Source organism: Anas platyrhynchos, chromosome 6 (genome assembly GCF_047663525.1).
Source record: "Anas platyrhynchos isolate ZD024472 breed Pekin duck chromosome 6, IASCAAS_PekinDuck_T2T, whole genome shotgun sequence".
Taxonomy (NCBI): Eukaryota; Metazoa; Chordata; class Aves; order Anseriformes; family Anatidae; genus Anas; species Anas platyrhynchos.
Genome location: NC_092592.1, coordinates 28,838,537 through 28,852,745, shown reverse-complemented (window position 1 = coordinate 28,852,745; position 14,209 = coordinate 28,838,537). Strand labels below are relative to the sequence as shown.

At 47.8% G+C, this 14,209-nt stretch overlaps 1 protein-coding gene across 6 annotated transcripts in view; it reads left to right on the top strand.

Annotated features, from left to right (window-relative positions):
• The window catches only part of SH3PXD2A (SH3 and PX domains 2A), a 235,859-nt gene that overhangs the window by 78,846 nt on the left and 142,804 nt on the right, over positions 1–14,209 (top strand). For all 6 annotated transcript variants that reach the window (XM_072039762.1, XM_005008929.6, XM_013102131.5 and 3 more), the window contains one exon: positions 8,844–8,920. In XM_072039762.1, coding sequence (XP_071895863.1) covers positions 8,844–8,920 — 77 coding nt within the window. The remainder of the gene's footprint in view (positions 1–8,843; positions 8,921–14,209) is intronic.

Sequence of the window (14,209 nt, the reverse complement as noted above, 5' to 3'; positions counted from 1 at the left end):
AGAATTTTGCCTCTTTTATGGCAGAGATTGAGGATTTGTTTTTGACTAGAACAAATGTTTAAAGAGGATTTTCTGGCCCTGACTGTTAATTTAGATGTATTTTTACTCTACGTCTCTACATCCTACGGTTTCATTCTACATCCCCCTACAGCAGAGGGATCTGTGGGCTGACTTCATTGCTGTCATTAGCGTGTGCTCATTCTGTGATCCTGTGAAGTCACCTTCATTTCCCTACCCCTCATCCCCTACCTGCCACATTCCTATGCCGTGTATGCCGTAGCACCGAGTTATTGCAAGACCTACCTCCTAATAATAATAACGAGAGACTTTGATCTATGTGGTGTGAGTGCAAATATTATTTTATTCACAGCTCCGGCTCTCAACCAGCACAAGGGTGGAGCCTCCCAGGCGGCGTTACTGCCAGTCACGCCAAAGGATGTGGCTAGGACCTTACTCTGCTTTTCCAGTGTAGTTTGGCAAGGGTGCGGTGCGAATCCACCTCCCTCCAATGACCTCGCTACGAGGTCTTTGACCTTGCACGAGAAGGTAGTCTTATAAGGGCTTAGAAGATAGTGGAAATATTTTAATAGGCTGAACTCCTTAAGGCCTGTGATTGAAAAGATTGAGCTGGGACCAGATGGTCCTCTCCTGATGGTCCTACCCACCAGTGTCAGGAAGGCTCCTGTTGGCTTCAACAGATCCCAGTGAGGCAGGTCAAAAAACACACTGAGCGTGGGTTTTGAAAGAGCAGAGGAAGAGTTTAGTTAGTGCAGCAACAGGGACGCGGTCTAGCCCTTCAGGAAGAGCATTTTGGTGAAAAACATTTACAGAATCATGTGAGAGACTGTTGCCTTTTTCCACTCTGCAGGACAAGCTGGAGTATCTCAGATGATATGGGCATGTTGACCAGCACATATGTAACACAAACAGGGGCTGCTGGTTCCCAAACCTGTTGGACCAACGAACAGTGATCCACATCATTCCCACACTGTCCAGGGAGAAAAGTAACTCTTGAAAATAGCCATGAAATAGCCATGCCGACTGACTGTGGACTGCTGATGAGTTGGAGATCCGGGTTAGGAACCACTAATTACCTGGGTGAAAGCAGGATGCTGGTGTCAGCTGATACAGAAGATAAATCAAGTGTTTGAGCACAAGTGATAAGATGTAGTGGTTGGCATATTTCTCATCAGTTTGGTATAAGGTCTTGGAAGTTTGTTACTGAAGCCCTGATGCTTCCATAGGTCAGACGATTTGGTCCTGAAGATTTTTAAACAGATCTTTTTAGAGGATGTTCAAAGAAACTCAGGGTGCAGTGGCTGTGTAAATGTTCAGATTCTTATCTTAGGGAAGAAGTATGCATATAGGCAAGGGAGATGCTCTGGATCTGCATAAGCTTTCCTGTTTTTCTGTGCCTCTTTTTTGTGGTGGAGCAAAGCCTGTATGCAAAGAGGGGGATACTCCCGCATTCCCTGTGTGAGGAAACCCTGCTGTTTCCTAAGGCAGTGTTTCTTAGATGTTTTGAAAATGTGACCCTCTTTTGGCTCCATGTCTTTGTGGGACTCTGAATTATCATCAGCTTTGTTCCTCCAGGTGAAGGAGTTGCTGCTGTTGGCTGGCTGCAGGTGTAAACACCATTCTCCTCCCTTGTGACAAACTGACTGCTTTCTGCAATTAAAAGCACTTAGCTCTTGGCATTCTCTTTGCATTGTAACACTGACAGCCAGTAATTACAGAAGAGTTCACTTTCCATGTTGGAGAAGCTGAGCTGTGCAGTTCGAGGAGGCACCAATTGCACTGCAGAAACTGAAGACTTCACTCCCTGAATGAAAGCCCAACACTCTGCAACCATTCCCAGACTGGGAAGTTCACTTGTAAGGAATCTGGGCACCAGTGCTCAGGTTGACATCCTCTTGCGTGAGGCAGATGCTTTGCTTGGTTGTACTCTGGTCATCTTTGTGGGTTTGTTGGTGTGTGCAGACCAATAATGTCCAGGAAGCCATCCCACAGCATGAAAAATGAAAGGGTAACTTCACAGCCTGCCCATACCAGACCAAATGGTGCACAATTTGCCTGCATCACGCTTTCTGCCTTGCTTTAGAGAGGTGGGAGACGTGCAGCTGGGGCAGCTGAAGAGATGACAGGAGCAGCGGGTTGTTTGGGTGATAGCAGCAGGACACAGAGCAACATGAAGTAGCTCTTGGCTTATGCAGAACGCTGTACAAACAGTAACAGAGCTGTTAGCTTGAGAGTTGCACCCTGTGGCCCCCATCTGTCACTCCTGAATTTCAGCATCAGTGCTCACAGCTTTTTTCCTTCTTCCAGCTGTGCCTGGTGCTTGAGCTCTTGTAGGCTGTAGTAGCTAAGTTGCTCTAGAGCTGGTGCTGTTATTCCAGGGGATAAGTAGCCAACCCTACAGACAGCTGAAAGCAGCCAGGTTCAGAGGTAGGAACTCTTTGCTGGTGGGCAGTCCTGCCTCATCACTTGCCTGTCTTTGGTTTCTCCTTGTAATTATTAATGTAGGGATATATTCTGCTCTATCAGTTCGAATGGCAGAAAATTTCTCTTCCTGGTGATACTCTTATAATCAAGCCATGCTGTTTTCCATCCTATATTGCTTCTCAGTGATTTTCTTATACGTTGCAGCTTTTGCACATTAAAAACAGGATCCAGGTACAGAAGGAAACCCTCTGTCCCCCCCATATCTCAGAGCAATATTATTATTGCTTATGTTGGCTTTCCTGGTTGCTCCATCTGTCTCCATCACCTCTTGTCACCTTCCATAGTAATTTCTGCTGATTAGCAAAGGCTGTTATCAACTGAGGCTCTTGGGCAGCCAAGTTCAGCCAACAGTTCTGACTCTGTCACGAGTCTCCACTTATGAAGAAAGTCCTTCCCCCTCCCACCAGTGGAAACAGTATGAATCATTTCCCTCCCCTTTCTTTGTCAGGAGTAAATGCCATCAGTGTTCAACACTGGTTCTCTGACTCCAGGAAATCATGGATGAAACAATCCATGGAAACTGGGATCCCCATGTGAAATCAGTTTGTAAGGAACACACCTCTTTTTTGGCCATTGTCAGATTGCCATCTGGATGATAATCACACCTATGTCCATGAAAAGTGTCAGATTTTTCTTCTACCCCATAGTCCTGTACTGTTGGGTTACATATTTTGCACTGCAAGGTATCAGTGCATATTTACGTGCTCCATTTGGGAATTACATTGCATGACAGGTACCTGAGAGCTTTCTTGCAGGACTCTGGGATGGATTTCATGGTGTAAATGGGTTGAGGAGTCATATCTGATTGCACATTTATGCTTCTTTGATGAGCAAAAATAGTAAGAGCAGCTATGCGTAAGGCGTAAAAGCCTTCATAAAAATACTTTAGCCATGAAATGGTGTTAGTCACCGTGGAGGAAGCTGCTTAGCCCAAAAGGAGAAGCTATAACTGCTCTAGGACTAAATTCTTTTCTCTCTTTCTCTAGTGCAACCCCAATATAACTGCAAAAAAGAGTCTGACCTCATCTCGTAAGCAGACTCTCTTTGAAAATTTGATCTTAAGTTGAACACGTTGCTTGGCAGTACTCACACAGGCCTGGTATCACTCAGGTTCTCGGGTAAAACGAGGAGAGAATTAAGAGCACAATAGCAGTAACAACATAAAGGCACAAAAGCAAGAGCTCTTTCCTGCTTTTAGGAGACAGCTGACTGACTGATGGAGCCCCCACAGCTGTAGCTTCTATAGTTGGAGGCAGCACATGTCTTTTTAAACGTGCATCAGATGAGGCATTACAGTATTTTTAGCATACCCATTAGTATTCAGGCTGTCCATTGAATATTTATCATACACTTTGCTTTATGTAGAGCCTTCTGAAGTGGATTGTCTGTACTTGAGGTAGAAGATTAAATGTGGATATGCATTTGTTCAGCATCCCTTTTGCAGCGTGTTTGGGCTCTTCCTAACCTCCAACAGAGAGGCTGTCCTTGCATGGAACAACCCTTGGTCAGTCCATCACCCAGACATCCCTTGAAAGGAGAATCAAGCTCAGCAGTCAGAGTAAGAGAAAGGTGGATTAATTCCCTGGTAGATTTGGAAAGGAGCTAAACATCTGCTCCCCTGCTGAAGCTCCCTCCTACCTGCCCAGCTCCAAAGAGCAGTGGTGCTGGCAGCTCAGGGCTGAGCCACTGATGCAGTGCTGGGAAGATCAAGAAAGACATCTACAGAAGGTCTCAAGGCCAGCACCTTTCCTTTGCAGTGAAAGGTATAATTAAGAGATTTGTTTTCATGGCTCTCAGAGCTTACAAACCACCAGTCTTGAGCAGTGGCTGCTATGACAGCGGGCCTCTACTGTGAGTGTAGGAGTTGTGTATCATTTGTCCCTCTTCCTTGGAGAGGAAAACGCAGACTCCCTGCTAGGCATCCTCGTGGAGACCTCTGGTGCTTCTCCACCTAAGCTTGCCTGGTGCTGACCTGCAGAAATCAAGTGATATTCAGAGTGATATTCAAGTGAAATCAAGTGATATTCAGATTTAAGCTTGCAGCTGCCAGAGAGATGGTCTCCTGGACAGCTTTATTCCTCCCACTTTGTACACAGGATAAAACTGGGGCCCTGTGGGAGGAGAGGTGTGTGGCCATGGAATTAAAGGCTGCATCTATATACACACAGGGAGATGAAGGGATGACTTAAGATGTCCCCTGCAACGCTGAACCTGATACTTTGCCTCTTATCCACATTAATTTCCTAGGAATAATATTTTCTTTAAAGAAAAAAGGATAAAAATAAATATTGTCATCCTGCATTAGCAGCAGGACTGGAGCCCTGTTTCTTCCCCATGTCTCTCTCTCTCAGTGCTGCTCTCCTCAGAGGCCTTCCCAACGCACGTGCCCGACCTCCCTTGGCCTGCTCCAAGCCCAGTAACATTCACTTGGTCGCTGAGAAAGGAAGCGGTGCTGTATGTAATCGAACAGAATTAGGTCCCTTCCTTAGAGATGTGGAAACTGCCCAGAGGAAAAGCCGAGGGGTGCGTAAAGCAGCACTCCACCCTCATGAGGAAGCTGCCCGGGCCGGCCTCCATTTACCAGCCGCCACAGCACTTCCCGCCTCACCTCGGTGCTGCGTGAGGTGCTCCCTGCCCCTGCCCCCTGGGGTTTCCTTGCTGGGGGCTTTCATGTGCCCTTCTCTGCTGGTTGCCTCCCGTTTTTCTCTTTATTTCATTAACAGGGTGATCCTAATTACCTTGGATTTGGTCAGGGTCCCATCTCACTACCCACCAGAGCAGGTGCTGCTGACGGTCCTCGTTTCTCTTCTTGCCTTGTGTGCCGACACAGGTCTGAGCTATTTGGCCTTCTCCAGACCTCAGTTCTTAATACCATGGACTGGGCACATCTACCCCACAGTGCTACCCTTTTCTAGCTTCCAATAGCGGAGTGAAAGTCTCCTTTTTTTGGGTGAAGGGATAAAAATGGAAGCACCTCCTGGGCTTTGCTCCGTACGAACACCACAGTCATCCTGATATTTTCCATCTCCATTTAAGGACTGAAGGAGAACTCATCATGTCCTGGGGTCTTTTTTGTACTCTGTGTTTAATATAACGTTCTTTATTATATTTATCTTGTTACTTATGTCTGACTCTTTCATTTATTATGTTACTTTGAAGACTGGGCCTCCCTGTAAACTGTCTTTTTAGGAAAGCTGAATGGCATTTGCAGGGGATCTTTAATGTGTTTAAGTCTTTGGTTCCTTTATATTTTTATATGGTCACCGGTTCTACTTTTGACTCGTGGCTTGAACTGAAAACAGGAAAGCCAGACAGTGAGAACATTTCCAAAACGTCCCTTTTTCTTTGCAGTGTGTTTATAAAAGTTGCAGAGAAATGCAAGGATCTCCCACAGCAGCATTTGCAGAGCACTAAGAAGGGAAGCAGTCTGTTCCCTGCAGATACCCCATGCTCCCTCCCAGAAAAAAAAAAAAAGGGGGCTTACTGCAGTTATGCATTACAAATACAGCGTGATCCTGGAGAAATAGTAAGAAATGTTTTGGAAGTACAGATAATTCCCCCCATTTACTGGGGCTAGAAGGCAGAAAGCAGCAAGGTTTTGATGTGTCCACAGCCAGGCAGCGCAGGGTGATGGACATGTCAGAGCTGTGGTTAAATCACTCGAACACGGACGAATGTTTCAGCCACCTATTGCAGATTTCTCACATCCTCTGTGCTCTGTTACCACCATGCATCACATCCTACAGGCATGGCTCAGCACCGGCTTTGTAGTGAGATAACCACGTGGAAGCAGAGAGAAATTTATGGCACCTTTGAAACAATGACCTTACTTCACAGAACAAACCACTTGACCAGTTGTGCTCCCGAATTCTCAGGGACTGTGATAAACTACTTTCTCCTGTCTGAAACAAAAGGCTTTAACACTTTACAGGTTATCTGTTGTGAAGAGAAAAGGCAACCAAAAGGGCCAGACTCTGGGAGGGTTTAGAGCTCTGCTACTGGGCTGTTAAAGGCTATGCTTTCATTACACACAGAATCAGAATCAGAATCAGAATCTCTAGGTTGGAAGAGACCTCAAGATCATCGAGTCCAACCTCTGACCTAACACTAACAGTCCCCACTAAACCATATCCCTAAGTTCTACATCTAAACGTCTTTTGAAGACTTCCAGGGATGGTGACTCAACCACCTCCCTGGGCAGCCTGTTCCAATGTCTAACAACCCTTTCAGTAAAGAAATTCTTCCTAACATCTAACCTAAAACTCCCCTGGCGCAACTTTAGCCCATTCCCCCTCGTCCTGTCACCAGGCACATGGGAGAACAGGCCAACCCCCATCTCGCTAGAGCCTCCTTTAATATACTTATACAGAGTGATAAGGTCACCCCTGAGCCTCCTTTTCTCTAGGCTGAACAAGCCCAGCTCCTTCAGCCGCTCCTCATAGGACTTGCTCTCCAGGCCCCTCACCAGCTTCGTCGCCCTTCTCTGGACCCGCTCAAGCACCTCGATGTCCTTCTTGTAGCGTGGGGCCCAGAACTGAACACAGTACTCGAGGTGCGGCCTCACCAGAGCCGAGTACAGGGGGACGATCACCTCCCTAGCCCTGCTGGTCACAGTGTTTCTGATACAAGCCAGGATGCCGTTGGCCTTCTTGGCCACCTGAGCACACTGCTGGCTCATATTCAGCCGACTGTCCACCATCACTCCCAGGTCCTTCTCTGCCTGGCAGCTCTCCAGCCATTCCTCTCCCAGCCTGTAGCTCTTCTTGGGGTTATTGCGCCCCAGGTGCAGGACCCGGCACTTGGCCTTGTTAAACTTCATGCAGTTGACCTCAGCCCATCGGTGCAGCCTATCCAGATCCTCCTGCAGCGCCTTCCTACCCTCGAGCAGATCGACACACGCACCTAGCTTGGTGTCATCTGCAAACTTACTGAGGGTGCACTCAATGCCCTCATCCAGATCATTGATGAAGATGTTAAAGAGGACCGGCCCCAGCACCGAGCCCTGGGGGACGCCACTAGTGACTGGCCTCCAACTGGACTTGGCTCCATTTACCACAACTCTCTGGGCCCGGCTATCCAGCCAGTTTCTAACCCAACGAAGCGTGCGCCAGTCCAAGCCAAGAGCAGCCAGTTTCTTGAGGAGAATGCTGTGGGAAACGGTGTCAAAAGCCTTGCTGAAGTCAAGGTATACCACATCCACAGCCTTTCCCTCGTCCACCCAGCGCGTCACTTTGTCGTAGAAGGAGATCAGGTTCGTCAAGCAGGATCTGCCTTCCATAAACCCATGCTGACTGGGCCTGATCGCCTGCTTGCCCTTCAATTGCCGCATGATGACTCCCAAGAGGATAACCTCTCAACTACTGTAATCATGACAAAATCAAAGCCACATATTCGGATTTTGGGTCTGATTTCATCTCCTAGTCCATTTTCTTATCCCATGATCTCTGGATTAGTATTTCATTTGCCTGTTGGCAGAATAAGTTTGGAGCAGGAGGTGGTATATATGTCAGCATTTTTTTTACGTAGACATTTCATGGATTAAATAATGCTGGCAGATACTGTTTTCTTCCACCACAAGGAGAACATATAATTTATTCTTGTCTCAATACATTAAAAGAAATACAGCACAAAAGAAAAAGGGAAGAAAACCACCAAAAAAGGATACGAAGATAAAATCCCTTCAAGCCAAAAAAATACCAGCTCTATGACATCCTTGTGTGTGGGGAAACTCAGCTCCTAGATTATTTTGATAAACTTTGTTACAATCAGTTTAACACAAAACCCAGCTATTTATTTAATCTTAGCTGACTTGCAGAAATGTCATCCATTAAGGACACTGAGGTTATTATTATTTCACGTTAAAAAAAAAAAAAAGTTTGTTTATTTTTCTTCTATTATTTGGTTTCCCTCTGTAGATTTATAAGGTCTCTGTCACCAACAGCCTAATGTTTCCTTGTGTGCTGGCTGTGTGGTTCCCCTACAGGAGCATCTGCAGTGGGAGGAGGCTGGGTGGGCATGGACGGGGCGTAAATGGAGCTCCAGCACCAACGTGCCAAAGCGGCACCAAAGTGGAAGTGAGTCACAGCTTACTGTTGGTCTGTGCCAGGGTAATGCAATCACTGAATGGGAACTTGGGAACTATTTTTTTTTATACTTTATCTACAGGATAAAATTAGAACAAGTCCCTTTGCCATAAGTTGGAGCTGGGGATGAGACCCCATTCCCCAAACCACATGCCCAGGGCACTGATGGCTGTGGCCAAAGTCTGCTCTCTGCTATTGCACTCTCCCCAGTGGTCAGCAATGCTCCTAAACCTCCCCTGTCCTCTGTTCTCTCTGCAGGGAAGATCCTGTTCCGGAGGAGCCACGTCCGAGATGTAGCTGTGAAGAGGCTGAAGCCCATCGACGAGTACTGCAGGGTAAGAGCAGGGGGACAGCTGGCAGCCCTGCTGAGGGGGGCTCACAGGCACCAGCTGTGTGGCACCATTCTCTAGAGATACTACTAAAAGCTTCATCTCTGCTGAGCCCACCACAAGGAGGGTCTTTTGGAAGCAAGGACAGTCCAGCCCCGGCACCACAGAGGCTGATGGCGCAGGTGAAAACAGAGGCCACTCTTTGCTCCCTTAGCCAGCACTGCCGTGGTGGTTGTTGTGTCAATCCTCAGCTGAGCGTAATGTATACACTGCGCCGGTGCCTCATTTAATCAGAAAAGGCCATAGGCATAGTCTGCCCTGCTGGGGCTCTTCACATAAATGCGGATTTTATTTCTACTTCAGTCTCCATGAATGCAAGAGTTCAGCAGGCAGAGAGGCCCAACAAAGATGGCATTTTCTCCTTTTCCTTGCCCGTCTGGGCTGCAGGAGGGAAAATTTGGGTTTGTGCAGAACTGGAGATGGGCTGGCGGCTTTCAGGGGTGTTTCTCATAACGAGTGAAAGTCTGGAAATTTATGGCAGGACAGAAAAGCATGCTGTGTGGAGAAGAGGGTTAAGTGACCTAATCTTTCCTTTCCAGCTTCAACTTTATGATTTGATGATAATTAATCCTCTGACGGTAGATTAAAAGTCGTTTCTACACAAGACCAATACCCAGCTCTTGCAGAGGTATTGAGCACGTCAGCGTGTAATTTAAACCCCAGACTTCCTCTTTTCTTTCCCGTGGGGTTTTCTTTCCGTTTTTAGAAAGCCAGAGGAGCAGGTGGAGGGGAAAACCACCATCCCCAAGAACTGCTCCAGTCAGACATTTGCTCATCCACAACCGGGAGGAGGTCACAGCAGCGCCTGAGGCGCGCAGGGGGCAGCGGTGACAGGGCCGGGCGAAACCCCTGCCATCTGCATCACCCGGGCAAGGAAGCAGCGATTAAAGCCTTATCTCATGAGATCAGGCTCTCTGTGTGACAATTACCACGCTGTCTTCCTGCCGGCGGCCACAAGTCTCGCTGTAAAATATGCACGGTCCCGCTGCACCCCCAGCCTCCAGCCCTCCGACAGGAACTACCCGCGACGTGAGCGGCGAGGACGAATGTCAGGGTTCACCCAGCAGATGCGTGGTGGAGAAAGCAGCGATTTACTTGGGGGGGAGCCCCTGCCCCAGGCTGCCCTGCGCTGGAAGCTGCTTATCTGGGACCCCATTGTCTGTGCCCAGACAGACAGCCCCGGCCCGGCTGCCCTAGCGGTGCCCTGCCGCTCACCTCTGAGGAATATGTCTTGGAGTCGGCCGCTGACATGGTCGCTGATACTGCAGCACTTCCAGTGCTGCCTTCCTCCTCGCTGGGCTTTTCTCTCCACAAGATATCTGGCTCCCCAGCCCCAAGCTGGTGCACGGCCTGCAAGTAGGATCGTGCCCACCTCTTTGGCAGCATTAGCTGTTTTCTGCCTTTTTTCCCCAGCCCAGCAGATGTTTTGACTCTTGAGGAATTGTACAGAACTGTGGAGCAAGAATATCATTTTGAGATTCATTCCTGCTCATATAAGGGTGCAAAGCTTACATCCCATGCTAGTCTGAAAACGAGTAGGCAGACGACATGCTCAGTTTTGAAAAATGTGGAGAATGATGCTGGAATGATGTAGGTGAAATTGGCGGAGGAAATCTGACGTGGGATAGTAAAATGAATAAAGGAGACAATAGAGCTTTGTCTGCTGGAGTCTGGGGAAGCAGTGGAGGGAGGCAGATTCAGACGCAAAGTTGGTGGTGATTCTTTTGCCAGATGAGGACTCTCCACCCAGCTTGCCCTGCAAAAGTGAAGCACAGATGGGCCCTGCCAAATGAGCGGTGCAAATGCTCGACCATTTGTTGTGTTGTTGTTGCAGCCTGTCTCTGACAGAGCGCGGTGATTTGCATGGCTGAGAAGCAGCTCCGACTGGGGCTGTTTTGAAGTTTTGTTCCTTCACTGGGCATGGAAGCAATGGCAGGCAGGCAAAGGCTGTCCCAGAGTTTGAGGGGAGTTGTGCAGAAAGCGTCGGTCATCAATGGCTTGAGACCTCTGCTCCCTGCAGCCTGGGCCTCCCGACCCCTCGGGCCTGTCTGGTTCTTTGCTGCTGTGTGCCAGCCTAGAGAAATGGCTTCACAGGGATAATTAGGCCAGTGTCTGTGCTAAGGCCACAAGAAGCTTTGAAGTTGCAATGAAAAACAGACTGGGACATACAAGAAAAGATTTCCAGGGCTTTTGTCATCCGTGCAAAGTCTGGATATCCTTTGTGGTAACCTGAGCAAGTTAGCAAACAAACTGGATTTTGCTTGTGAACGCGTGCTGCCCACTGGACTCAATATCTCTGGATGATTTCCTTCGTAACTCTAGGCTTGGAATTAGTTCAGTGAGATTGAAAGTCTTCTGGGCTCCTTGGGCCTGGTTTTGTTAACTTTTTAATAAGTTGTTGCCAATGTGGAAGAAAGAGCAACTTCACAGGCTCACCTTGCTGGGGGCATTTTATTTAGTAAGCTTTTCATCTCCCACACACCCCTCTGGTGTGTACATGTCCAGTATGCATCATCCTGTGTTCACGAAAGGCCTCTCAGGTCAGTGGGTCACCGAAACACCACGCTCTCCTTCCTCAGCCCTCGGGGAAGACTCAGGCCAGCATTTGCAGACTTGCATCGTCGTGGTTGTTGGTCCTAACTGAGGGAGGCATCTTTGTGCAGGGGAGCTTTCAAGATGTGAAGTCCCATTGTCATAAATACTTAAATTTGTCACACGCTTTTACGCTGTCCTGACAGGAGGTGTATTTATGTAGTAGCTTATGGGCTTTTCCAAAGGGAGGTTTAAGTACCCGTACGCACACAATCTAAATAAAAATTATACGAGCAAGTTGCATCAGCGCCAGGAAATATTGGTCATTCTTTTATTAAAGTTCGCAGTTTGAGAGACCACACTTCAAAAAGGAAAAAACATAATTACCTCCCTCTTGGTCTCTCAGTCCGGCCTCTCTTTCAAGGTTTAATCCTTGAACTTGTCAAGACAGATGAACAGACGGTTCTGTCTCTTTCCATCGTACAACTAAGCTAGGGCAGAATTAAAATGGAATAGTAGTTAGTCCTATTCAGGAATGAAGGGGTTTAAGTGAAAAACTTTGCAGTGCCCCTCTCAGTACCTGGAATAGGGCCTTGCTTTCTGGTGCCTTGTGGCCCTTTTATGTCAGAGGCTCTTTTATGTCCCAGTTACTTCCAAAATTACACCCGCTTTTCTTCCTCAGCTCTTTATTTATTCCTGCATCTCCCCACTTCTCTTGCCTGAGCCACCAGCACGCACTAGTCTCTGTCAGTGTTTGCCATCCAACCTCCACACTTCATTTCTTGGGGTTCAAGCTTGGAGTTACTTGGAGCTCTCAATAAAACAGATACAGGAAGGTACAAGAATTTGTTTCTCTGTTCTGAGAACTGAACTGTTGTAATTGCATCTTCCCTCTTGCTGAACTCGTGGCCATTCCCAAGCATCTGCCACAAGCAATTATCATTAATTAGGATGATAAGCAGTTGAGAACAGGCTCCTTAATATGAAAAGTCAGGGAGCCATAAGCATTCAGTAGTCAGCTGTCTCTGGATCTGTGAGCTGGGCTTAACCCCGCAGAGCATTAGGGAGCTACGTGTCTGAGCTCCCTCAGCGGGCTGTGTGTGGGGAGAGATCACCCCACCCAAAGCTAGATGTCTGCGGTGGGGCAGACAAACCACCCCCTGCAGGTGCTGGTCTTCCACCAACGATGATACCAGTCACACCAGTCCCCAGGTTTAGATACGTAAAGTTCAGCGGGGTGAATATCATTGTATGCATACACACACCTACACGCGCTCTATATCTCTATAGAGTCATGTCTCTGCATCTGTTGTTTTTTTTTTTATTTTTATTTTTTATAATTGTTTATACATAAACGCAACATGCAGCATTCAGGGCACATTTACATACTGTGTGTTTTCTCACCCGTGCACATGCATTTCGTGAAGCCGTCCACCTGTAATATATTCCCACCGAGCTGTTTGCTATCCACATAACCTTAACAGCCAGCCCTGCCTGCCGCCGGTGCTGTGCTCTGCTCTGCTTTGCCTGCCAGCAGCTGAGCGGTGTGAATTGGTCGTGCCCGATGCAGAGGGCTGATTGCTAACGCCCCGCCTGCCGTGGAAGCTTTTCTAATAGCTTTTTGAATCATCCCCTGCTCTGCAAGACTGTCTGAAACCTGTAATATAGAGAGACAGACATCATTACAGGCTGAAATAACACATAAAAGCCCATCTCCTAAGGAGTATGTGAGGTCTAGGTGGTGCACGTCTGCCTTCGCTGGCTGAACAAGGAAACTTGCTGTTACTGATAATACTTAGCAGCGCTGCAAGGATGAATTCTGCTCACTGGCACTTTTTATCTTTCACCTTTCCTGTGCAAATTCCGTGCTGTTTCTGGATGCTTGCTATACGTAGCTGTGTGCATTTACCTCTGTTTTCCACGTCCCAGGAAGAATGTCACATCCCTATCCTTTTCCTCTTTTCACTATCTGTTTTCCTCTTTCTCTTCTTCCTTCTTCCCTTGACCCCACGGTCGTGCCTTCAGCCTGCTGCAGCTCTGCCCTGAAGGCAATTCAGGAATTCTGGAAATACCCAAACTTGTATTTTCCCCTTGCAGAGGAGCTGTGGTGTTGCTCATCTCCTCAGTGCACTTTTTGTTCACTCTCTGAAGTTGCATCGCACTTGCCTTGATCACAGGTAGATGTTGTGTGTTTGCTGATGAGGTTTGTTTCTCAAACCAATCTTGCTGCTCCCTGCCACTGTCCAAAACAGGCCAACTCTAGTTGCTTTTACACTATCATTTGCACTTTCTTAGCATTTCTTACTCTTTCTTAGGGTTTTGCTCTTTATAAACAACTAAAAACTGATTGGCTGCAGACTTTACACCTGAGATCTCCCCAAAGCATGCAATGGCAAGTTATTATCAGGTGGTTTTCATTCCACCTCAGTGCACTGGGCTGAAAATTGCAGCACTCTGGGAGGTGATTCAGCAGTGGGAGAGCCAGCCCTGCCCCAGGGCCACCGTGTCGCTGGGGTGGGTGAGCAGGATGGCTGGGTTTGGGAACAGCTTCAGCTGTTTGATTTGTGTCCTCTGCTACCTGCCTGGGAAAGAGCCATGGCCAAGAGCCATGGAAGGGCTTTCCAGTTACCCCCTCTGGCCCAGCAGGACCACAGCACTCCCTTTAGACCTTCCGGAGATTTCCAAACAGGGGAGCACCAGTTC